Here is a 27,775-nt window from a genome sequence, read left to right on the forward strand (position 1 = left end):
CAACCAGTATTTAATGTAGAAAGACTGAGAGCTTTCTCCTTGAAATCAGGAACAAGACAAGGATGCCTGCCCTCACCACTTCTATTCAATATTGTGTTAGAAGTCCTAGGCAGAGCAATAAGAAAAGAAAAAGAAAAGGTATCCAGTTTGGAAAAGAAGAAGTAAAATCATTTCTGTTCATGGATGATGTGATCCTATATATAGAAAACCCCAGAGAATCCACCAGAAAACTTCCAGAGCTAATAAAAGTATTCAGCAAAGTTGTAGAGTACAAGGTCAACAAAGAAAAATCAGTTGACAAACTGAAAGGAAATCACCAAATCAATACCATTTACAATAGCTCTCAAGAAGATAACATATTTAGGAATAAGTCTAACCAGAGACATAAAAGACGTATACAAAGAAAACTACAAAACACTGTAAGAAGCCAAAAGACTGACATAAGTGGAAAAACATACAATGCCCTTGGATAAGAAGACACAACATTGTGAAAATGTCAGTTCTACCCCAAGTAATCTACAGATACATTGCAGTCTTGATCCAGATTTCAATGGCATTTTTCAACAAGATGGAGGAAGAAATCACCAACTTCATATGGAAAGGTAAGAGGCCCCAGATAAGTAAAGCATTACTGAATAACAACAACAAAGTGGCCTCACACTACCAGATTTTAGAACCTATTATACTGCCATGGCCGTCAAAACAGCCTGGTACTGGTACAACAACACATACATAGACCAGTGTAACAGAATTGAGAACCCAGATATAAGTCCATCCACCTGTGGTCACCTGATGTTGGACAAAGGCCCAAAGTCCGTTAAATGGGGAAAACAGAGTCTCTAACAAGTGGTGCTGGCATAACTGGATATTCATCTACAAAAAAAAAATGAAACGGGAGGCGGGGCCAAGATGGCTGACTAGGTAGAAGCTACTGCGATCCCTCTTGCAACAAAGACTCGGAAAAACAAGTGAATCGATCACATACATGACAATCTACAAACTCTGACCATCAAACACAGATCTAAAGAGTTGACCTGAGTGACGGGAGTGAAAAGCTGCACCCTGAAGCAGCGACCGCCTCTGGAACTGGCATCCTGCTCCACAGCCTTGAGCTCTCGCGGTTCCCTGGTGCCGAGTGGCGGGGCTAATTGTGGCTTTCTGAGGCGGGGCAGGCACAGCACACAGCCCTAACCCCTAGCCCCCTGGGGTAACCTTGGTAGAGACTCAGCCAGCGCAAGCAGGCTGCACACTGACGCGGCTAATGAGAGAAGCAGCAACTGTTTTCAGAGCTGGGAGCCAGCGTCCCAGTCAGAAAACCTTGGCGCCGGGCTTTGGACTGGGCGCAGGGGAGCTGAACATGGCTTCTTGAGACAGCACAAGCAGGGGACGCAGCCCTAGCCCCCTGAAGTGATCTCGGGGGAAGCCCAGCCAGTGCAGGCAGGCAGCGCAATACACGACTGACAGGAGGAGAAGTCACCTGGAGGCAACGACTGGTTTTGGAGCCTGGAATGTGGCGTCCCAGCCGGGGAACCTTGGCGCTGGGCTTTGGACTGGGAACGGAGGAGCTGACTACGGCTTCTGAAACCTGACCCTCGGGGGCAATCTCAACCCAGCCAGTGCACACAGGCTACATGCCCCTCAGGAATCTCAGATAAAATAGTCATCACCAAGCAAGATAAGTAACTTTGTCTATATTGCTGGGTGCTACTCTCTCCTATCTGATCCCTCCCCTCCCTGCCCCAGGCGGCTTCATTAACATTGGAATTTCCTGGGCCAAGGAGTGAAGTGCTCAGTGGGTTTTTTTTTTTCTTTTCTTTTCCTAACCCATTCTCCTGGCCTGAGAGAGAGAAAAAAAAAAGGCCTGAGAGAAGCAGCTACTAAAAACCCAGGGAAGAAAAATCCTCCCCTGACTTCCCTAAACTGGAATAAAAATACAGAACCAGCTCCAGGCCAAGCATATGAGATCCACAGTCTTTGGCTTTCATCCCTACAGGGAACAAGGTGGCTATTATAATACAAAGGCAATTCTGATAAGAGATCTGAATGTAATTCTTTTAGCTGATCACTGGAAAGACAAGTTTTCCAGGTCTGATATCTCTACCTGTTAAACAGAGCCCTCACTGATCCACAATGGGGAACTGAGGGCTGAAGCTCCACCCAAACCACCTAGCCACCTGCCAAAGGGGTCTGAGGATACTGACGCCTACCAGTCTTTAGAGGTACATGCATCGGGTGCCTAAGGTACAGCTGCAGAGCCCACCCACCAAAGTGCTTTAGGAATAGAGACATACCTACCTCACTGGCATGTGGGGGAAGGCTGTCAGCATCCTGCCCCCCTGGAGTGTGACCCCCTGCTACTACTAGAATCTGATGCACACAACTATCACCACTACTCCTCTAAGTTAATAGGTGACAGTGTACACCACACACTTGGTGACCCAAAATCAGAACACCTAAGCTGATTCTATTCAAGAATAGTGAATGGACTCTTAGGTTTATATATCTGGTAACAGCCCAAACCAGCTGGTAATAGGACATAAGTGATTCAAAGGCTACAACAATCAAGACAGCACAATCTAGTAGCCCATCTGGGTATACTGAAAGAAAACAAGACAAGACTCAGTGAGCAAATATAAAATAAATCATTACAGTATCTTATAGATGGCTCAGAGACAGCAGTCGATATCAAACCACATAAAGAAGCAGACCATGATTGCTTCTACAACTCCCCAAATTAAAAAATCAAAATCTTTCCCAAATGAAGATACAATCCTGGAATTGCCAGACACAGAATATAAAAAACTAATATACAGAATGCTTCAAGACATCAGGGATGACCTCAGAAATGAAATAAGGCAATCTACAGAAAAAGCCAAGGAATACACTGATAAAGCAGTTGAAGAAATCAAAAAGATTATTCAAGAAAAATGAAACAGGACCCATATCTCACACCACAAACAAAAACTAACTCAAAATGGATCAAAGACCTAAAAATAAAACCTGTCACGATAAATATCATGGAAGAAAGAAAAAAGGACAACTCTGGGAGCCCTAATATAAGTAGTGTACAAATCATAACAATGGGCAAACACCCAAAGAGAAACTAGATAACTGTGAGCTCCTAAAAAGGGGGGCGGGGGGAATTGACTAACATATCTAGTAAGGATCTAATCTCTAAAATCTACAAAATACTGCAACATCTCAACAAAAAGACCAATAATCCAATTAAAAAATGGGCAAAGGGTATGAACAGACAGTTTACCAAAGAAGACATTCAGGAAGCTAACAGACACATGAGGAAATGCTCGTGATTATTAGTCACTAGAGAAATGTAAATCAAAACGAGATACCATCTCACCTCAACAAGGCTGGCACTAATCCAAAAAAAATAAAATAATAATTGTTGGAGAGGTTGTGGAGAGATTGGAACACTGATGCTGGTGGGAATGTAAAACGGTACAACCACTATGGAAAAGGATCTGGTGATTCCTTATAAAGCTAGAAATAGTTCTCGCTTTGGCAGCACATATACTAAAATTGGAAGGATACAGAGAAGATTAGCGTGGACCCTGCGCAAGTATGACACAAATTTGTGAAGCGTTCCATATTTTTTGTATGAGAGACTGACTTGATTTGTAAACTTTCACTTAAAGCACAATAAAAATTTAAAAAAAAAAAGCTATACCGTATGATCCAGCAATCCCACTCCTAGGAATATATCCTAGAGAAATAAGAGCCATCACATGAATGGACATATGCACATGTATGTTCATTGCAGCATTGTTCACAGTAGCAAAAAGATGGAAACAACCTAGGTGCCCATCTTCAGATGAATGGATAAATTATGGTACATACACACAGTGGAATACTGCACAACGTTAAAGAACAATGATGAATCCGCAAAACATCTTAGAATGTGGATGAATCTGGAGGGCAGGATGCTAAGTAAAATTAGTCACAAAAGGACAAATATTGTATGAGACCACTATTGTAAGAACTCAAGGAAAGGTTTAAACAGAAAAAACATTCTTTGATGGCCATGAAGGTGGGGAGAGGGAAATTTACTAATTAGTAGAAAAGGGTCAACTTCGGTGAAGGGAAGGACAACACACAACACGAAGTCAGCACAATTGGACCAAAACAAAAGTGAAAAAGTTTCCTGGACACATCCAGACACTTTCAGGGACAGAGTAGCTGGTGCTGGGGCCTGGAGACCATAGGTTTGGGGGACACCTAGGTCAATTGGCATAACAAAATTTATTAAGAGAATGTTCTGCATCCCACTTTGGTGAGTGGCATCCGGGGTTTTAAAAGCTTGGGAGTGGCCATCTAAGATGCATCAATTGGTCCCATCCTACTTGGAGCAAATGAAGAAAAACAAAGACACGAAAAAATATTAGCCCAGGAGACTAAAGGGCCACATAAACCAGAGATTCCCCTAGCCTGAAACCAGAAGAACTAGATGGTGTCTGGGTACCACCAGTGACTACCCTGACAGGGAACACAACAGAGAGTCCTCGACGCAGTGTGAAAAAAGTATAAAGGGGGACTCAAATTCACATGAAAAGAACAAACTTAGTGGTCCAACAGAGACTGGAGGAACCCCTGAAACTATGGCCCTCAGATGCTCTGTTAACGCAGAACTGAAACCATTCCTGGACCCCACTCTTCAGAGAAAGATTAGACAGGATTATAAAACAAAAAATAATACACATAAGGAGTGTACTTCTTAGTTCAGTCAGATACATGAGACCAAACCGGTGGCTCCTGTCCAGAGGCAACATGAAAAGGCAGGAAGGGACAGGAATTGGTTGAATGGACACAGGGAACCCCAGGTGTTAAGGGAGAGAGTGCTGTCACATTGTAGGGATTGCAACTAATGTCACAAAGTAGTATGTGTATAAACTTTTATATGAGAAATTACCTTAAGCTGTAAACTTTCACTTAACGCACAATTAAAAAATCAGTTGGGTTTCTGTATATGAGCAATAAGAAATCTGAAAGGGAATTTAGGGGAACAATTCCATTTATAATAGCACCTAAGAGAATAAAATACCTAGGAACAAATCTAACCAGGGGCATGACGGACTTACACAATGTGTAGAACACTGTTGAAAGAGATTAAAGAATACTTAAATAAATGGAAAAGTGTTCCATGTTCATGGATTGAAAGACTTAATATTGTTGAGATGTCAATACTATCCAAAGCAGTCTATAGATTGAACAGAATCTTGATCGAAATTTCAACACCTTTCTTTGCAGAAATAGAAGAACCAATCCTTAACTTTGTATGGAATGGCAAGAGGTCCTGAATAGCTAAAATGATGTTGAGAGAGAAGAACAAAGTAGGAGGACTCACACTTCCTGATTTTAAAATATTCTGTACAGCCATAATCAAAACACCCTAATACTGGTATAACCCATAGTCATGTAGACCAATGAAGTAGAATTGGGAGTCCAGAAATAAACCCACACATCTATGGTCAACAGATATTTGATAAGGGTGCTAAGTCCATTCGATGGGGAAGGAGGAGTCTCTTCAATAAATGATGTTGATAAAATTGAATTTCCACATGCAGAATAATGAAACGATCTATACCTCACGCCATACAAAAAACAAATTCAAAGTAGATTAAAGACCTAAATGTGTAAACTAAAACCCTAAAATTCTTAGAAGAACAACTACTGGTTACACTGTCAGGTATAGCTTTCAACAATGGATTATCTAATGTAATAACAAAAGCACAAACAGCAAAAGACAAATGAGACCTTATGAAAATTAAAAATGTTTACTTATCAAAAGATTTTACAAAAAAAGTGAACAGACAAGCTCTGGCTGGAGAATATCTTTGAAAACCATAAGTCCAACAAGAATCTAATAACCAATACATATATAAAGATTCAACAACTTAACACCAAAAAGACAACCCAATCATAAAATGGCTAAAGGACTTGAATAGACATTTCACCAAAGAGGACATTCGAATGACTACCAAACACATGAAAAGACGCTCAGCATCATCAGCCATCAGAGAGATGCAAGTCAAAACCACAGTGAGATATTACTTGACTCCCACTAGGATAGCTAAGATTTAAAAAAAGAAAAAGAACAAATGTTGGCGAGGATGTGGGGAAGTTGGAACACTTACCCATTGCTGGTGGGAATGCAAAATGGTACAGCTCTTGTGGAAAACAGTGTGGGGATTCCTCACAAAACTAAAAATAGAACTACTATCCATTGTCCAGTGCTGTCAAGTTGAGATTCTGACTCAGTGACCCTATAGGACAGAGTAGAACTGCTCCATGGAGTTCCAAGGAGCGCCTGGTGGATTCGAACTGCTGACCCTTTGATTAGCAGCCATAGCACTTAACCACTACGCCACCAGGGTTTCCAGAACTACTATATGACCCAGCAATTCCACTTCTAGGTATATACCCAAAAGACTTGAAAGCAGAGACTCAGAAAGATACTTGTACACCAGTATTCATTGCAGCATTAGTCATAATAGCCAGAAGGTGGAAACAACCTAAATGCCCATCATCAGATGAACGGATAAACAAAATGTGATGTATACATACAGTGGAATACTACTACTCAGCCAGTAGGTGAAATGAAGTCTTGATACATGATACAGAATGGATGGAGCTTGAAGACATTAAAAAAAAGAATTAGGTTGAGCAAAATAAGCCAATTATAAAAGAACAAATATTGTATGATTTCACTTATTTAAAAAGACAAGAAAAGACAAGCGTATAGAGACTAAAGTTTATTAGTGTTTACCAGGGTTGGGAGGGAGGGAGAAAGGGGGGGGACACAATGATGGAAAAATCACATTGATTAAGGGTAGGGTTGCACAGCTGGTTATGATGATGGCTGTCAAAAAGTTGTACACCTGTAAAAGTAGCTACTGAGGCTGCTTATGTACAACCAAACACCGCATGGCATTTGGTTCTTTGATTTGGAGGTTTAGGGTCATGGTTTCTTGGGACATCCCAATTAATAGGCCTAATAACGAGTTTAGTGCTTCTGTTCTACCTCTTAGTTTGTTGAGTAGTCCGTGGGGTCTTAAAAGCTTGCAAGTGGCCATCCAAGGCACAACAATTGGTCTCTCTTCACCTGGAGCAACACAGGAAGGAGTATCAGGCATAAGAGGAGGATATGGAATGTGTTGCTAATTGCCTCCATGAACAACTGCCTTCTTTTGCCCTGAGGCCAGAAGAACTGATGGTGCTCAGCTCTCACTACTGAATATTTTCATCAAAGATTCCATAGGAGAACCCTGATCAAAAGGGGGAAAACACAGAACAGAATTTCAAATTCTCATGGACTCTAGACTTTCTGGAGCCATGGAGGGTGGATGAGCCCCTGAATATATTTCCTGGGATATCTCTAAAGCTTAAACCAAAAGTATCCCCTGAAGTCACCTCAAAAAGAACAGTAGTTGAGCTTAACTAGTAAAGAATGTCTGTCTTGAGAATTATGCTCTTTTAAGAAGTATATAGGTTCAAAGTGATAACAGCAACTCAAAAGTTTAGATAGGAACCTTAGAGGGTAATGCGCTTATGTTAATGAGAGAGGAACAACTTAGAAAATGACGGTAAGAATGGTTGTACAACTCCGGGAGTGTAATCAGTGTCACTAAATTGTATATGTGGAAACTGGAATTGGTGTGTGTTTTTCTATGTATGTTCTCAACAACAACAAAATTAAGATGTAGAAAAAATTTATAACTTCACTACTGACTAGCTCTGGTTACCCTCACAATAACCCCATAATTGTACTTTAGACAAGACCAGGATTAGTCCATCCATTTTTAACAAATTATAAACAGTGCCCCAAAGAGGTCAAATTTTCTTATTCATGTGATACAGAGAATACGAGGCTGTTAGCACTCTTAACTCAAATAGCAACTTAAGCCTTATCCTTCCTGGAAGGATTTGGCCAAATTGTAGCATGGGTGCTTTGTGACATGTTTTTCAGTGGTAGGGTGGGTACCTTCAAGACCCAGTTTGAACTTGTCTTCCATCCTGGCTTTAGGCTCACTAATCTGGGTTCTAGTTCGGGCCCTGACATTTCTTGGCTGTGTGATGTTTATCCAGCTGCTTTATCTCACTGAGCCTTAGCTCTTTTTTGTGCAAAATGAGATTAACAATACTTAACTCATATGGCTGTTATGAGAAATAAACTGAATAAAATAAAAGTAGCTTGTGAGGTCCTTAGCATTGTAATGGCACAAAATAGCTACTACAAAAAAAAAAAAAATTATTCCTTAATCCTGACATCTCTCTTCTCCCCACCAGTAGACAGATAAATGACTAAATAAACTGATGAATGAATACCTCAATGAATGAATCACCAAACAAACATTTGGTAGGTAGAGAGGTAGATAAATTCAAAAGGTGATTATAGAGAGCCAACTACATTCAAGGAACTATGCCAGATATTGGCAATACAGAGATATGTAAGAGAAGTTACCTTTTTTTCCCAAAGAAGAAACAGTGTAGCAGCAGATAGAAACATAAACATGTAAGTACAGTTCAGTGTAATAAATGCTGTAAATAGGCACAGACAAGATTCTTTTTGGAGGGAGGGTGAGAATAAGAGAGTGGCCAGTCCAGCCTGGGGAGGTGATGGAAAGTACTGGCAGTGGTATTAACCTTAACAAGTAGATACAGAAATTGCTTGTTATGAAATTGCATGGGTGAATGGAGCTAAATTAGCTTCCTTTCTTTTTCTTCCCAGAGAGAGCAGTTATTCTTCCCATTTATGATTATTTCATTTGGCTTCTCTATGATTTTACTGTTCGTGTGGGTGGAAACCTCAAATGAATACTTTGGTTTTGACTGGTGAGTTTCACTTTTTGCATTTTCATTTATGTAAGGGCTCTTTGGTCTGATAGCCATCTGGATTATACACCAGGTCGCAAAGATGTGGTGGCATAAGAGGGCAGGGTGGACAAAACTGGACATCCCACAGATTATGAGTTAGAGGCCTGACTCTGGGTGGGAGTGAGGATGCTTAGCACCGTAACCTACTATACACCACTTCCAGCTGTGCTCAGTATCGTACTTAGACAAAATCTGTCATCTACCTCAGTGGGAAGCTTTGTCTTTGTTTCCGGTGTCCCCAGTCCTGCTACTCAGATAATGACTCCCTGGTGTCTTACTCCTCAGGCTTTTTGTCTGGGTTACTGACATCTACAGCAGTTGGTCTTCATGATCTCTGTCTCTGAACCCTGCTGTCAGTGCAGCACCTACAACCCCTGCCTCCTCCTGTCCTTAGGAGTTATCCTAGGAAGACTCTGAACATAGAGATAGCTGTCCCTTCTCAGCACCCTTTCATGGCTAAACTTCTACTCCTGGTCTGCTCCCAACCCTTCCAGTTTTTCTGACCCAATGCCTTCCAACTTTGCTGTAAAATATTACCCATTATTTGGTATTTTGGGGGAGGAGGGGTATGTTGGGATATGAGGCATTTTTTTCCCAATGGGATACATTTTATTTTTCTCTTTATAGAAGTAAAATATGTTATTTTAACATGATTTGTTAAATGTGAAGAAGAAATTAGAAAATATAAAATTTCCTAAGTCTCATTCTAAAGTATCACTTGTTGGTATATTTCCTAGCCCTTTTTTTCTATGCTTATTTTTGCATTATTATGCTCATATGTGTATATATATTTTTTCTATTTTCACTTAAAATAATTACAGACATTTTAACAAATTACTAAAACTCTGAATGTCATTTAGTTTCAAGAGATTTCATCACATGAAGATGATATAGCATACTTACCCATTTTTTAGTGTTAGGCATTATGATTGTTTCTAGTTTTCTTGTTTTGTAAAATAACAGTACAGATAAATCTTTGTATTCTGACTAATGTTCTTAGGATAGATTATACAAGTGGAGTTATTGAGGCAAGAACAGTCTTAAAAATTCATTATACCTATCACCAAAGTACTTTCTCAAAAGGTGTATATGAAAGTTTGTGTTTTAACCTACTATTGCCAGCATTAAATATTCTAATTTTGAATAAATTTTGTTAGTGTGCTAGATGCAATTTTTTTTTTACCATGTTTTAATTTGAATCATTGATTCTCAACACTTTTTTAGTTAGCTAATTTATCTTCTCTTTAGTTTTCCCTTGTCCGTTTATCTTTTGGGGCCTTCAGTAAGTTTTCTCATCAGTTTATTTGCAGTATTTATTTATGGACTTCTTATGAATTATTCTGCAGTGCTTGAAATACAAGAAATGTTTCATTTTTTATATTTACAGACTTTTAAAAATGTGGCTCAGAGATCCATAGATGTCAAGGTTTGTGCATAGTCTAATACACCCTCTCCTTACTTATCAATCTGGTTAGGTTCCCAAGACCAGGTCTTTATGAAAAATCAGTGTTCTGTGAAAATGGAGGATGACCACATCCGATAACAAAATGGAGGATGACTGCATCATTACATAACTGCCAAATCACATTTACATAACTCCCAAATCACGTTGTTATGTAACTGCCAAATTACATCATAATAGAACTGCCAAACCACTGAGAATCATGGCCTAGCTAGGTTGACACAACCTTAACCATCAAGGCCAGTGTTAGTCTCACCTTGCATCTCAGCATTCATTACTGCCAGACAAACGTTGTTAATGCACAAAATTTTTGGTTAGTAGATTTTTTACTACTATTGTAACTTGAAAATGTCAGATAACGAGATAGTCAATAAGTGAGAAGGTGTATTTAAACTTACCGAGCTCCCTCTGCATCCCCTGGTGTTGTATCAAAGTCTGGAGGTTTACTGCAGTACAGCCAAAATAGTATGGTGGTTGTGAGGGGAACCTCGGATCATCAGTTTACACTGACCACCTTGGCCATTATTACTTTCGTTATACAATGCCTCAGTCAGGTACTGGTTCCTGACCACTTTTTGGAATTGCTCTTCCAGGTATGTTACCAAGATGACTTTCACAACAGTCTTTTGTATTAAGCATAAGATTGGCTCCAGAATCCTCACCGTTGCTCCCAAGACAGATGCTTAATAGTCAGCCTCCATAAGCTCCCATGCAGCAGTCCCCCACTCATGGTCGTGTGCCTCCAGGGTGCAACGTGGAAGTTGGGCACAAGTCTGAGTAGTAGTGCAATCTTGAACAGCTCCCTTTTTTCAATCCTAATGGAAAGTAACTCTCTGTGTCTTTAGAGTAGGGATAATCCCTGATTTTCTTCAAAGCCCCAACTTCTATTCCTTGCCCCTCTTTGACAGACAACCCAGATTAATTGTATATTGTTTGCTGATAGTTTAAGGTACATATTTTCATGTTAAGAAAATGTTCTGCGATTCCTGATTTTCTAAAAAAAATTTATCAGATGAGTTTGTGAAGTTTTATCTATGTTTTGGGGGCATCTATTGGGAAAATCAAACTCTATAGGGCAGTTCTACTTCATCCTATGGGGTCGGTATGAGTCGGAATTGACTCGACAGCACTGGGTTTTGGGATTGGGAAGATCATATGGTTTAACTTATTTACTTGTTGAAAAGTAAAGTATGTTTATTATAAAGTATATAAAATTGCATAGATTATAAAAATATATAGTTTTAAAAATAATTACAAAATAAACACCAGTATAACCACCTACTAACTCAAGAGATAGAATATTGCCAGTTTCAGCAGTCCACCTGTATCCAGTCCAGATCACAACCCCCTCCTTCATCTAGAGGTAACCACTATCCTAGCTAAAAATTTCTTTATAGTTTTATCATGTGTGAATATATCTCTTAATATGTAACCTAATTTTGCTTGTTTTTGCAATTTTTATCACTAATACCTTACTGTAGTCATTGCTTTTTGTTTCACTTAGCATTGTTTGCTAGATTCATCCAAACTTTGTATGTCCACGTGATTTCTTTCATTTTCTTTGCTGTTTGATATTTCGAAAGGAAACCCTGCTGTAAATCAGGGACTACTTTTACTCTACTAATATCATCTTCTAAAAGTTATATAGTTTTGCCCTTTACATTTAAACCTTTAATCAACTTGAAAATAATTTTTGTTATACTGTGACATAAGGAACTATTTTTTTTCTCAATTGTCCCAGCATCATTTATTAAGAACTATATCCTTTCCCTGCTGCTGGGCAGTGCCAAACCTGTCGTGTATCAAGTGCACATACAGGTGTGGGTTTGTATTTGGGCAGTGTGTTATGTTCCATTGGCCCATTGGTCTATCTCTGCACCAATTCCACACTGTCTAGTTACCAGTCTTTGTATCTGGTAGAGCAGGTCCTCACACAGTGTTCTTCTCTAAGATGTCTTCATGATCTTTCATCCCTTTTTCTTCCATACAAATTTTAGAATCTATCTTTCATGGTCCATAAAAAGTATGTTGGAATTTTGATTGGCGTTGTTGTAAATTAATTTGGGAAGAAATGACACCTTTACAATATTGACTTTGCTAGTCCTTGAATTGGATACTGCCTCTTCTTGAGTTGAGTCCTTTAAAATATTTCTTAATAAATGTTTTGATTTTTCCCTTTAGAGATCTTACATATATTTTGTTAGATTTTTTCCTAGGTACTTGATATTTTATACTATTGTAACTATTTTTTTAACTGATATTTAAGAATACAATTGATTTTTATATATTGATTTTATTATCAGCAATTTTGCTTTTTTTCTTATTCATATAATTTATTTGTAGGCCACTTTTGAGTTTTTACTTACGGTCATATCATCTGTAAGTAATAACTATTGTGTCTTCTTTTTGAGTCCTTATATTTTATATCTCTTTCTTGCCAACTGAGCTGGTTAGACCTTCCAATTCAATTTTATGTAGAAGTGATGATAGTGATCAGCCTTTTCTTGTTCTTGATCTCAAAGGAAAAATCTGCAACATTTTGCCATTAAGTATGTTTGCTGGAGATTATTTTGTATATAATCTTTATCAGGTTAAGGAGTCTCCCTTAAATTCCTAGACTACTTGGTTTTGTTTTGTTTTGTTTTGTTTTTTTCCCATGAGTGTATGTTCAGTTTTGTCAGAGTAGAATGTAGAACATTTTCTTTATAAACTATGTTATGCCAGTTGAGCTAGATGTTCCCAGAAACCATGGTCCCCACACTCCTCAGCCCAGGAATTCGATCCCTTAGGAAGTTCTGATATGTCTATGGAGCTTCCATGAGCTTGCCTTGTACAAATTGTGCTGGCTTCCCCAGTGCTGGGTACTGTCTTATAAGGTAAGGTACTTTTTGTATGATGTTAGTATACATATACCAACTTTGCCTGATTCATCTTTTTCATCCTTTTCCTTTTTTCATCTTCTATTTTAATACACTTTATTTTCTCGAGTTTTAGGTTGACAGAAAAATTGTGCAGAAAATATGAAGAATTCTCATGCATCCCCCTCCTCCCTGTTCAGTTTCCCCTATTGTTACCATTTTGCTTTAGTGTGGTGTAATTGTTACACTTGATGAACCAACATTGGTACATTATTATTAACTGAAGTCCATAGTTTACATTAGCACCCGCTCTTTGTGTTGTACAGTTCTATGGGTTTTGAAAAATGCATAATTTCATGTATTCACCTTTAAAATATCATGCAGAATAGTTTCGCAGCCCTTAGAATGCCCTGTGCTTTATCTGTTGAATGCCCTGACCCCAATACCTAGCAACCATTGATCATTTTTACTGTCTCTCTAGTTTTTCCTTTTCCACAGTGTTATGTAGCTGGAATCATACAGTATGTAGGTTTTTCAGACTGGCTTCTTTTGCTTAACAGTATGCACTTAGGGTTCCTCCATGCCTTTTTGTAGCTTGACAGCTGATGTCTCTTTACTGCTGAGTAATATTGCATTGCATGGGTACACCACAGTTTGTTTATCCACTCACCTATTCCAGGACGTTGTGGTTGCTTCCAATTTTTGGCAATTATAAATAAAGCTGCTGTAAACACTCGTGTGCAACTTTTTGTGTGGATAAAAGTTTTCGCCTTGTTTGGGTAACCATCTAAGAGCACTATCGCAGGATCGTATGGTGAGACTGTATTAAGCTTTGTAAGAAGCTTCCAGATTGTCTTCCAAAGTGGTTCTACCATTTTTCATTCCCAGTAGTAGTGAGTGAGAGTTCTTGTTACTCCACATCCTCAGTAGCATTTGGGGTTGTCAGTGTTCTGTATTTTAGCTTTTTTTTTTTTTTAAGTGGTGTGTGTAGTGCTTTAATTTGCAATTCCCTGATGAAATATGATGTTGACCATCTTTTCATATGTTTATTTGCCATCTGTGTATCTTCTTTGGTGAGATGTTTGTTCACATATTCTGCCCATTTTGTAATTGGGTTGTTTGTTTTTGGTTTTTGAGTTTTATGGGTTCCTTATATATCTTGGATACAAGTTATTTATCAGCTACATGTTTTGCAAATATTTTCTCCCATTCTGTGCTTGTCTTTCCCTTCTTCTACCAGCATTTTGCACCAGATTCATTTTTATACATGTGGATGTCCATTTGTTCCAGCACCATTTATTGAAAAGACTTATTTTCTCCATTGAATTATCTTTGCCCCTTTGTTAAAGATCAGATGACTGTAGCTGTGTGGGTCTATTTCTGGGCTCTCTATTAAGTTCAATTGATCTATGTGTCTATTCTTTCATCAGTATACACTGTCTTGATTACTGTAGCTTTATAGTAAGTCATGAAGTTAGTAGTGTCAGTCCTCTGACTTTGTTCTTCTTCAGTATTGTGCTGGCTATTCTTGGTCTTTTGCCTTTTCATGTAAACTTGAGGATCAGTTTGTTGATATCTGCAAAATAACTTCCTGGGATTTTGTCTGAGATTGTTTTGAATGTAGAAATCGTGTTGGGAATAATTGACATCTTTATACTATTAAGTCTACCTCTTCATTAACACGGAATATCTCTCCATTTATTAAAATCTTTTTCGATTCCTTTCATCAGGATTTTGTTTTCCTTGTATAGATCTTGTATATATTTATGCCTAAGTAATTTTTTGGTGGTAGTGTAAATGGTGTTGTGTTTTTAATTTCAAATTTCAATTGTTCATTTTCTGTTTTCTTTTTAACCTTTCTGTATTTTATGTTTTAGAAGTTTCTTTCATAGATACTATACGGCTGGATTTTTAAAAACCCAGTCTGGCAATATTTATATTTTGTTACAAATAAAAGATATTTCTGTACTAATATAATTACTACTGTATTTCAGCTTACATCTATGATCTTCCTAATACTATTATCCCATCACTTCTATATTTATTTTTTTCTCTTTTCTTGACTTCTTTGGTGTTGAGCATTCAGATTTCTCTGACTTTCCCTTTTAATGCATCTCTCTGACTTCCTTTTCTGTTTTAAAGAGCTCACTTGATTACACTGAGTTTGTCCAGGTCATCCAGGTTAATGTCCCTATTTTAAGGTCAGCTGATTAGTAACATTAATTACATCTGCACAGTCTTTTTTACCTTATATGACTACTTGTGATAGAGGGCAAAGGCCATGGGAGCCAGAGTTCTGTGCATGTGTGTCTGTGTACACATATATATATATATATATATGTATATATATACATATATATATATATATTTCCCTCCTTTCCAATTCCCCTCCCATTGAACACAGACGTGTTAACAATAGTTGGCTTTATATATCAATACTTAATTAAGACAAATAAGAGTCGCCCAATAGTATCCATTTTGGGGAGGGTTAGTGTGTTTTTGGTTGTATGAGGGATAATCACATTGTGTTAGAAGTTAAGGATGATTAAAAGAGGTGTCTATGAATGCCAGGTTGATAATGGGTGAACTGTGGTGATGTACTAATTGGGTCAACTTAGTTAAAATGATACTGTTATTTCCCAGAATTCCCTTTCCAGTATAGGACTGGATTAATAGAGATCCTAAGAAAAATTGCAATGAAATTTGGAAGGGAGAAGTGAGGCAGCAGTCATTATCTTACACTATGAAGGTCAGTGATGGCCCTGAGCACTATGACAGCCTGCATGCAATGTCAGTATCTGGTAGCTTACTGAGTTGACATGGGCCAGCACTTAGGCCTGCAACTCTCCCTGCTTCTGCCAGATCTTCAACTTCTCCAAGTCCAGAGCCAGATAAGCATGCAGCTCAGTGAAGGGTGTCAACTTCTGCAGGTCACTTGCATCACCCATATCAGAAGAAGGTAGTGATAGACATACCCGCATTCCTTTTGTTCTCATGAGTTCCCATTCATTCTTGTGAATTTCAGTTTGCCCTTGCTCTCTCACACTTTATGTTCAGCTTTGCTTCCTAACTGCTGGCCTTTCTGACCTCTAGCAACTGTGGGCCAAACATCAGAGCAGATGTAACAGCCTTCTCTAGCAGCTCCCATAATATGTCGTCTGATTCCTACATAAACTCATAGTTTTTTTTTTATAACACTTATAGTTGTTCTGCTTCTCTGAGTGATCCCGGACTGATACAATGTTTTTAATCATGTTGGAAAAGTTCTTAGTCATTAGCTCTTCAACTATCATTTCTACCCCATTCTCTATCTCCTGTACTTAGGAGGGTCCAATTTTGTGTATATTAGACCTTTTGTCTTTACCCCATAATCTCTTACCCTTTCACCTGCATTTTTCATTTTTTATCTTTGTTTCATTTTGATAGCTTCTGCTGATCAATTCTTCATTTAAAAAATTCTTTGTAGCTCTGCCTTACCTACTATCAAATTTACCTATTGATTTCTTAATTTTTATTGCTGTATCTTTCTTTCTAGAATTTTTAACTTACCCTCTTATTAATAGTTCTCACATGAAATTCACAGTTTTGTCCCAGTATAGCATATTAAGGGTAATCGTTTAGAAGTCCACATCTGATAACTCCATTATCTAGTTAAGGGTCTTTTTCTGTTGTACATTGTTTCTTTTGACTTTCACTAATATGGTCTTGTCCTAGTGTGCCTGATTGTTTTTGCTTGAATGCTAGACATTGTGTGGTATGAATCTGGGGAGGTTCTTACTAGGGTGGCTACTTTCCTCTTTTCTTCTTCTGGGTGTATCTTGTAGTTTCTGGCCAAAGAGAATATTCTTCCTTGTTTTTTGGGTTTTTTAAAATTTTTATTGTGTTTTAAGTGAAAGTTTACAAATCAAGTTGAACTCTCATACAAAAATTTGTAAACACCTTGCTAAAAAAAAAAAAAAATTGCCCTCCCCTTAATGAGACAGCATACTCCTTCCCTCCACTCTCTCTTTTCGTGTCCATTCGGCCAGCTTCTGATGCCCTCTACCCTCTCATCTCCCCTTCAGACAGGAGATGCCAACATAGTCTGATGTGCCTACTTGATCCAAGAAGCTCATTCTTCACCAGTGTCATTTTCTATCCCATAGTCCAGTCCAATCCCTGTCTGAAGAGCTCGATTTGAGAATGGTTCCTGTCTTAGGCTAACAGAAGGTCTGGGGACCCTGACCTCCTGGGTTCTTTCTTATTTTTATGTGGTTGTTTGTTCATTGATCTATAGCTTATATATTTTAAAATATAATTTCTCCAGGTTTTGTATGGAGATGAGAAAATTTCAACATATTATCACTCTACTATCTTGAAATGAAAAGTTTAAATTCTTTGGGATACGTACCTAGACTAAGTATGACATTATTTCTCTTAGCAGATCATTAGTAATTTCCCTCTCATAAAGTACTTCAAGAACAGAAATATTTAGGACTGTTATTAAAGAGCCAAAATCTCTCACACAGAACAGAGCAATTAATATGTTGACTGTGGTTACAATTCTGTAAAAAATATACATGCACATGGGTAAGGAAACTGCCAAGATGTAAAGTATTAATTTTGTTAAGGGAGTGATATTATGGGAAGACGTTTTCCTTTTTTCACATTCTAGAATGTCTGTATTATATCATTTTATTAAAGAGGGTATGATTTTTGAATATATACTCTAAGTAACTCTTTTTAAATATAATCTTACCATTTATACAGACCCCACTAAAGTACCCAATTGCCTGCAGGACAGTGTTCAAAGTCTTCAACTAAATAGCCCCAAAGATCTTCATAAATCTGTTCCCAGACCTCTTATCTTCTTATCTCTCTGGTTCTCCTATGCCTCATTCAGTCCTGTGTTGTCCCATCCTTGGCAGAAACTCCACTGCGTTCAGCTGTGTATTAAGGATTGAAACACATTTTTGCAGGGCCACTTACTTAACTACAGGAATCTGGTTCTACTGGTCCATTGTTTTGTTGTCTCTTTTTGGGATCCTGACTGCCTACACTTCATTGCTGTTGGTGAGTAATGCTTCCCATTTTTCCTGACTGACTCCATGAGTGGACTCGTGAGGTGCTCCTGTCCCTGATATGGTACCCACTTGGTTACAGAGCCCCCAAAACCTACAAACTCCCTTTTTTTAGCAGAGCTTGGTTTCATATCAGCTACTTGAGTTTTGAAACAAGAGGTAGAGGGGGGAAAAAAGGCTTGTGCTATTAGAGAATGTGCCTTACCAATTTGACCCTTTTAAAGGGTGGCAGAATATCCTCTTTCTGTTCCCTGTTTCATAGCCTGTCCTATGGTTCACACAGTATTGTAATTTTAGGCACTTGCAGATTCCCATCAGTAATACCTTTACACACTCAGCTATTTCATTTCATATTGCATCCCCTGGGAATCAGTCTTTCTGGGCCTTAAAAATTGAATTAGCTAGATTGTTAAATCTCTTCTAATGTGCAAATGCTAATCACCTAGTCCAAATGAAAAGTAGATTAGAGCAAAAGTCTTTTGGCAATGGTGACCCTGTCTCTTTGCCTGACATAGCAGTATAGTGTAGTGTGAGAATTTCAAGCCAGGGAAGAGAAAAGGCTGTGGAAATGGGAAGCATATGGGAGGATAACTTTAGGCAATTGGAATTTTTGAATATTCACATGTACAGAAGGCAGACATCTCTCTCTGAATCTACTGTTCTCTGCCCCTACTGATTTCCTGTTTGACACAGAAGGACCTAACCTCCAAATCAGCTGCCATTTGTATTCATTTTTTTCTTTCAACAAAACGTAGAGTATTACTATGAGTAGAACATTGTGCTAAGTGCTGAGAATACAGAGATCAACAAAATATATGTAGTGTCTGTTTCATGCACAATATTTCATGGAAATAGGTATGAGAGATAAAGTGAAACAACCACCTTCACCCAAAGAGTTAGATCTAGTAGGGCTCAGCTATGGACAAAAATAATTAACACAAGGTGGAGCATTATAATTGTTATTGGAGAGCCTAAATAAAGCTCTGCAGGGTTTCTGAGAAGGAAGAGGTTAGCTTCCAGCCATGGCTATTAAGTAAGACTTCTTGAAGAAGGTGGTACTAGAATAAAATCCTTAAGGGAATGTTGGATGTGGACTACAAATGTTGGAATTGTGAAGAATATTCCAGGCTGAAGGAACATCATGACAAAGGCAGTGAGACAGAAAACTACGGAATAAGTCTAGAAAAGAGAGAAAGGTCAGTTCTGTTAGTGTGTAGGACATAATGAAGAATAATGGGGAACAGGACTGAAAAGTAGGCTTGTAACAGATTTTGGAAGACCTGAAAAGCAAGACTAAGACATTTGAAATAAATCAGATTTTTATTTTAGGAAAATCGTTCTAAAAGTTGTAGTTGGAGCTTGCAAGCAGAGAGACCAATTAGAAGCTTTTTTTTTTTAATAGGGAAAATGCCTGTGAAGGACGTGCTCTGAGCCAAACCCTGGCCACTGAATTACACAATTTTCATAGACAATAAACATGAAATGGTAAAGTTAGCTTCTCAGGTGGACATGCGTGCTAGTGCCCAGTGAACTAATATATTTTAACAAGCTTTCTACTGTACGCTACCACCCTACCTCTTTTTGAATATCTGCAATGGCAACAACAGTAAACGTGGAGGGAGACCTGGCTCTGTTTCTTGCTCTATCTTTAAGTTCTTTTGTAACCTTGGTCAAGTTATGTAACTCTTTTGAGCCTCTGTTTCCTTCTTTCAAATGAGTATTATAATATATAAAAAAAAGATGTTCCATAGGATTTGATAAAGAACAAGTGAAATCATATATATGATCCAAAAAACCAAACCAAACCAAACCCAGTGCTGCCGAGTCGATTCCAACTCATAGCGACCCTATAGGACAGAGTAGAGCTGCCCCATAGAGTTTCCAAGGAGCGCCTGGCAGATTTGAACTGCTGACCCTTTGGTTAGCAGCTGTAGCACTTAACCACGATGCCACCAGGGTTTCCCATATAGATGATATTTTGATAAAAAGATAAAGGGCCTTACACATGCAAATTATCATTAATATACAAGGCATCTGAGGAATACTCCAATTTTCAGTTTTCATCTCTGCACTGGCTTGGTAACTAGATAGATGTACACCAAGTCTAAGTAAGATTTATTGAGTACGTACCAGTGTTCACGGTGGTAGCTGTGGTGGTAATGTTACATACCATTTCCCCAAAAAATAGCTTTTAAAAGACCATTGGAAGGGCTAGCCCCTGACCTGGGTCCTCTGGCAAATTGGTTTGAGTAATGCCAGGAATCAAGTCCAACCCAGGGGAAAAGTATTGGCAGGAACTCACAAAGGGTATTACTGGGGTGATTGTTATAAAATCCCAGAGGAGATAATAATTAATTCTTCCTGGGGAAGCTTCTAAAAGTTACAAATAGGAGGTAACATTTGACCTGGCTTTGAAGGGTAAGTGGAATGGGGAGAGAGAGCTTTCCAGGTAGAGGAACATGGCGAAGTCCCAGAGGCTAAGAAGCGCAGGTATAGCAAGAAGTGACTATAGTGCCAGACTGTGGAATTTTGAGCTACAGAACAGTGGTTTGAGCAACAACTTGGTGATTTCAAAATTACCTCCTCTTTTCTCTTTTGCAGGTACTTGGATTTTTGTTGGTTTGGGAAGGGAACAAACTATACCTGCACTGGTGCCATAAGGTAGGACATTTGAATCCTCATAGGAGTCCTTAAAACCAGGACTGACTGTGCCTCTCTGGCACTCAGGGTTAGGTACAGAGTCAGTCAGTCTTTTGTTGTTTCCTCTAGAGAGAAGAGATTTACTTACACTATTTTAACTGAAATAATTTCTACTAGATGTAACTGGCTTATTGAAGGAGTTGAACCCAAGACGAATTCAAACTTTATTCTTTCTCACCACTCCCTGTTAAACCCACTCTGTGGCCTTGTTTTTCCCACCCAGAAAAAATCTTAGGCAAGGATCTTAGGAAAGGTCCATTAGTTTTCAATCCCTTTTAGTCACAAGAACATTCTTATCTCAGTTATTGAAAGTTTCAGTTCATTGTAATAACCCAAACTTCAATTTTATTAATCTTAAAATTTCTTCCCTCCCCTATTTGGGCCTAACTCAGGCCTGGAAGCCTATACTGGTGAAGAGGGCATAGGGTCCTCTTCCCTCTGGTCATCTCAGTTATTCTGTCTGGACCAGACAAATGCACAGTTCCTAGCTCTTTTCCTCATGGGTTGCTTCTGTGTATCCCCTTCTGCTGAAAACCTTGTCTTCAACTCTCCTGATGGAGTAAATGCCTGCCCTTCATCCTAAAATTTCTCTGTTGAGGTCCTTTTAACCCTCCCTTTTGTGGGATCCATTTAAGGTGATGCCAGCATGGTTTCTCTCAAAGGGTCCCTATCTGGTTCGCAGAAAACCGGTAACTTTGTCCACTATTTGTAGACATGCAGCTCATTTCCAAAATAAACCTCCTTTTGTTCTGCCACAGGCAGGAGCAGCTCCAGTCCCAGCCTTTTGCTTTTTTATAGACTTTTCCGAGAGTGGCTGATACCATTCCTTATATTTCCCCAAATCCAGGAACACGTCAAACTCTCTGAGTGGTCCCCTTAAATCTTCTCTTACTCAAATGAGAAGTTTGAACTGGACGTACAAATTCAGGAGTTGTCAGTACAAGTGAAAATTGAAGTCATGAGATCTTCTAGGGAAAGAATGTAGACTGAGAAGTGAATAGATCTTAGTGAGATCACTATCTTAGAGTTGGGACACTACAATCAATTAAAAAAAAAAATTTTTTTTTACAATCAATTAGTCACTAACAATTTATCCAGGGCTTTGAACTGGCTCGTTCCAGTTCAAATCCCTGCTGAAAATTTGCATTTTCACCCCAGATGTACTGAATCAGAATCTACAGTTTAACAAGATCCCCAGGTGATTCTTATGTATAATAAACTTTCAAACCACTGCTCTACTAGTGGTTCGCAGAATTGATCCCTAACCAGCAGTATTAGCGTTGTCTGAGAACTTGTTAAAAATGCAGATTCTCGGCGGAGCCAAGATGGCGGACTAGGCAGACGCTACCTCGGATCCCTCTTACAACAAAGACACGGAAAAACAAGTGAATTGATCACATACATAACAATCTACGAACCCTGAACAACAAACACAGATTTAGAGACGGAGAACGAACTAATATGGGGAAGCAGCGATTGTTTTCAGAACCTGAAGCCAGCGTACCAGTCAGGTACAGCACAAGCACAGAGAGCTGCTCCACCCCCCTGAACTAACCCCGGGAGGGCGACCAGCCAGTTCCGCGGGCGGCGTGGGACACAGCCGGTAGGAGAAGTCCCCGGGAGGCAGCGACTGGTATTGGAGCTGGGAGAACAGCGTCCCAACCGGAACACTCGGTCATGGCACAAGCACGGGGAGCTGCTCCACCCACCTGAACTAACCCCGGGAGGGGACCCAACCAGTTCGCGGGGGCGGCACGGCAACGCGGCTGGAGGGACGAGAAGTCCCCGGGAGGCAGCGACTGATTTTAAAGTCGAGAGTGCACCGTCCCAGCAGGGGAGCCTTGATGCTGGGCGTGGGGCTGGAAGCGGAGGATCTGACCGTGACTCCAGCGGGCCAGACCCCCCAGGGGCAATCTCCACACAGCCAGCACACATAGGCGATGCGCCCTGCGGGAATCTCAGATATAATAGCCATTCCAAGCAAGACAAGCAACTCTGGCTATATTCTGAGGTGCTACTCTCCTATCTCTCTGTTCCCTCCCCCACCCTCCCCAGGCGGCTTCATTAACATCCAAATAGCCTGAGCCAGAGGAAGAACTCTGATAGGGATTTGACTGCATTTTTTTTTTAGCGGATTTTCTGGAAAAACTAGTTTCCCAGTGATGGCTCGGACACAACAATCCATATCAAACCACTTAAAGAAGCAGACCATGACAGCTTCTCCAACCCCCCAAACAAAAGAATCAAAATCTTTCCCAAATGAAGATACAATCCTGGAATTATCAGATACAGAATATAAAAAACTAATTTACAGAATGCTTAAAGACATCACAAATGAAATAAGGCAAACTGCAGAAAAAGCCAAGGAACACACTGATAAAACTGTTGAAGAACTCAAAAAGATTATTCAAGAACATAGTGGAAAAATTAATAAGTTGCAAGAATCCATAGAGAGACAGCATGTAGAAATCCAAAAGATTAACAATAAAATTACAGAATTAGACAACGCAATAGGAAGTCAGAGGAGCAGACTCGAGCAATTAGAATACAGAGTGGGAAATCTGGAGGACCAGGGAATCAACACCAACATAGCTGAAAAAAAATCAGATAAAAGAATTTAAAAAAATGAAGAAACCCTAAGAATCATGTGGGACTCTATCAAGAAGGATAACCTGCGGGTGATTGGAGTCCCAGAACAGGGAGGGGGGATAGAAAACACAGAGAAAATAGTTGAAGAACTCCTGACAGAAAACTTCCCTGACATCATGAAAGACGAAAGGATATCTATCCAAGATGCTCATCGAACCCCATTTAAGATTGATCCAAAAAGAAAAACTCCAAGACATATTATCATCAAACTCACCAAAACCAAAGATAAACAGAAAATTTTAAAAGCAGCCAGGGAGAAAAGAAAGGTTTCCTTCAAGGGAGAATCAATAAGAATAAGTTCAGACTACTCAGCAGAAACCATGCAGGCAAGAAGGGAATGGGACGACATATACAGAACACTGAAGGAGAAAAACTGCCAGCCAAGGATCATATATCCAGCAAAACTCTCTCTGAAATATGAAGGTGAAATTAAGATATTTTCAGATAAACACAAGTTTAGAGAATTTGCAAAAACCAAACCAAAGCTACAAGAAATACTAAAGGATATTGTTTGGTCAGAGAACCAATAATATCAGATACCAGCACAACACAAGGTCACAAAACAGAACGTCCTGATATCAACTCAAATAGGGAAATCACAAAAACAAACAAATTAAGATTAATTAAAAAAAAAAATACACATAACAGGGAATCATGGAAGTCAATAGGTAAAAGATCACAATAATCAAAAAGAGGGACTAAATACAGGAGGCATTGAACTGCCATACAGAGAGTGATACAAGGCGATATAGAACAATACAAGTTAAGTTTTTACTTAGAAAAATAGGGGTAAATAATAAGGTAACCACAAAAAGGTATAACAACTCTATAACTCAAGATAAAAGCCAAGAAAAACGTAACGACTCAACTAACATAAAGTCAAACACTATGAAAATGAGGATCTCACAATTTACTGAGAAAAATGCCTCAGCACAAAAAAGTATGTGGAAAAATGAAATTGTCAACAACACACATAAAAAGGCATCAAAATGACAGCACTAAAAACTTATTTATCTATAATTACGCTGAATGTAAATGGACTAAATGCACCAATAAAGAGACAGAGAGTCTTGGACTGGATAAAGAAACACGATCCATCTATATGCTGCCTACAGAGACACACCTTAGACTTAGAGACACAAACAAACTAAAACTCAAAGGATGGAAAAAAATATATCAAGCAAACAATAAGCAAAAAAGAAGAGGAGTAGCAATATTAATTTCTGACAAAATAGAGTTTAGACTTAAATCCACCACAAAGGATAAAGAAGGATACTATATAATGATAAAAGGGACAATTGATCAGGAAGACATAACCATATTAAATATTTATGCACCCAATGACAGGGCTGCAAGATACATATATCAAATTTTAACAGAATTGAAAAGTGAGATAGATATCTCCACAATTATAGTAGGAGACTTCAACACACCACTTTCGAAAAAGGACAGGACATCTAGTAAGAAGCTCAATAGAGACACGGAAGATCTAATTACAACAATTAACCAACTTGACCTCGTTGACTTATTCAGAACTCTCCACCCAACTGCTGCAAAGTATACTTTTTTTTCTAGCGCACATGGAACATTCTCTAGAATAGACCACATATTAGGTCATAAAACAAACCTTTGCAGAGTCCAAGACATCGAAATATTACAAAGCATCTTCTCAGACCACAAGGCAATAAAACTAGAGATCAATAACAGAAAAACTAGGGAAAAGAAATCAAATACTTGGAAAATGAGCAATACCTTCCTGAAAAAGACTGGGTTATAGAAGACATCAAGGAGGGAACAAGGAAATTCATAGAAAGCAACGAGAATGAAAATACTTCCTATCAAAACCTATGGGACACAGCAAAAGCAGTGCTCAGAGGCCAATTTATATCAATAAATGCACACATACAAAAAGAAGAAAGAGCCAAAATCAGAGAACTGTCCCTACAACTTGAACAAATAGAAAGTGAGCAACAAAAGAATCCATCAGGCACCAGAAGAAAACAAATAATAAAAATTAGAGCTGAACTAAGTGAATTAGAGAACAGAAAAACAATTGAAAGAATTAACAGAGCCAAAAGCTGGTTCTTCGAAAAAATTAACAAAATTGATAAACCATTGGCTAGACTGACTGAAGAAATACAGGAAAGGAAACAAATAACCCAAATAAGAAATGAGAAGGACCACATCACAACAGAACCAAATGAAATTAAAAGAATCATTTCAGATTATTATGAAAAATTGTACTCTAACAAATTTGAAAACCTAGAAGAAATGGATGAATTCCTGGAAAAACACTACCTACCTAAACTAACACATTCAGAAGTAGAACAACTAAATAGACCCATAACAAAAAAAGAGATTGAAACGGTAACCAAAAAACTCCCAACAAAAAAAAGCCCTGGCCCGGACGGCTTCACTGCAGAGTTCTACCAAACTTTCAGAGAAGAGTTAACACCACTACTTCTGAAGGTATTCCAAAGCATAGAAAATGACAGAATACTACCAAACTCATTCTATGAAGCCACCATCTCCCTGATACCAAAACCAGGTAAAGACATTACAAAAAAAGAAAATTATAGACCTATATCCCTCATGAACATAGATGCAAAAATCCTCAACAAAATTCTAGCCAATGGAATCCAACAACACATCAAAAAAATAATTCACCCTGATCAAGTGGGATTTATACCAGGTATGCAAGGCTGGTTTAATATCAGAAAAACCATTAATGTAATCCATCACATAAATAAAACAAAGGACAAAAACCACATGATCTTAACAATTGATGCAGAAAAGGCATTTGACAAAGTCCAACACCCATTTATGATAAAAACTCTTACCAAAATAGGAATTGAAGGAAAATTCCTCAACATAATAAAGGGAATCTATGCAAACCCAACAGCCAATATCACTCTAAATGGAGAGAACCTGAAAGCATTTCCCTTAAGAACAGGAACCAGACAAGGATGCCCTTTATCACCGCTCTTATTCAACATCGTGCTGGAAGTCCTAGCCAGGGCAATTAGGCTAGACAAAGAAATAAAAGGTATCTGGATTGGCAAGGAGGAAGTAAAGTTATCACTATTTGCAGATGACATGATTATATACACAGAAAACCCTAAGGAATCCTCCAGAAAACTACTGAAACTAATAGAAGAGTTTGGCAGAGTCTCAGGTTATAAAATAAACATACAAAAATCACTTGGATTCCTCTACATCAACAAAAAGAACACCGAAGAGGAAATAACCAAATCAATACCATTCACAGTAGCCCCCAAGAAGATAAGATACTTAGGAATAAATCTTACCAAGGATGTAAAAGACCTATACAAAGAAAACTACAAAGCTCTACTACAAGAAATTCAAAAGAACATACTTAAGTGGAAAAACATACCCTGCTCATGGATAGGAAGACTTAACATAGTAAAAATGTCTATTCTACCAAAAGCCATCTATACATACAATGCACTTCCGATCCAAATTCCAATGTCATATTTTAAGGGGATAGAGAAACAAATCACCAATTTCATATGGAAGGGAAAGAAGCCCCGGATAAGCAAAGCACTACTGAAAAAGAAGAAGAAAGTGGGAGGCCTCACTCTACCTGACTTCAGAACCTATTATACAGCCACAGTAGTCAAAACAGCCTGGTACTGGTACAACAACAGGCACACAGACCAATGGAACAGAATTGAGAGCCCAGACATAGATCCATCCACGTATGAGTAGCTGATATTTGACAAAGGACCAGTGTCAATTAATTGGGGAAAAGATAGTCTTTTTAACAAATGGTGCTGGCATAATTGGATATCCATTTGCAAAAAAATGAAACAGGACCCATACCTCACACCATGCACAAAAACTAACTCCAAGTGGATCAAAGACCTAAACATAAAGACTAAAACGATAAAGATCATGGAAGAAAAAATAGGGACAACCCTAGGAGCCCTAATACAAGGCATAAACAGAATACAAAACATTACCAAAAATGACAAAGAGAAACCCGATAACTGGGAGCTCCTAAAAATCAAACACCTATGCTCATCTAAAGACTTCACCAAAAGAGTAAAAAGACCACGTACAGACTGGGAAAGAATTTTCAGCTATGACATCTCCGACCAGCGCCTGATCTCTAAAATCTACATGATTCTGGCAAA

General features: G+C 38.6%; 1 protein-coding gene and 1 non-coding gene across 2 annotated transcripts in view; both read left to right on the top strand.

Moving 5' to 3' along the window:
• The first annotated feature begins 3,507 nt into the window (after positions 1-3,507).
• On the top strand, positions 3,508-3,612 carry LOC126081313 (U6 spliceosomal RNA). The gene has a single exon (XR_007518359.1). It is a non-coding gene; the product is annotated as a U6 spliceosomal RNA (small nuclear RNA).
• Positions 3,613-8,791: 5,179 nt separating this feature from the next.
• The window catches only part of LOC126078966 (glycerophosphodiester phosphodiesterase domain-containing protein 4-like), an 82,637-nt gene continuing 63,653 nt past the window's right edge, over positions 8,792-27,775 (top strand). The window contains exons 1-3 of the mRNA XM_049889826.1: positions 8,792-8,847; positions 18,168-18,261; positions 20,871-20,930. Coding sequence (XP_049745783.1) covers positions 8,792-8,847; positions 18,168-18,261; positions 20,871-20,930 — 210 coding nt within the window. The remainder of the gene's footprint in view (positions 8,848-18,167; positions 18,262-20,870; positions 20,931-27,775) is intronic.

This window comes from Elephas maximus, chromosome 7, assembly GCF_024166365.1.
Source record: "Elephas maximus indicus isolate mEleMax1 chromosome 7, mEleMax1 primary haplotype, whole genome shotgun sequence".
NCBI lineage: Eukaryota > Metazoa > Chordata > Mammalia > Proboscidea > Elephantidae > Elephas > Elephas maximus.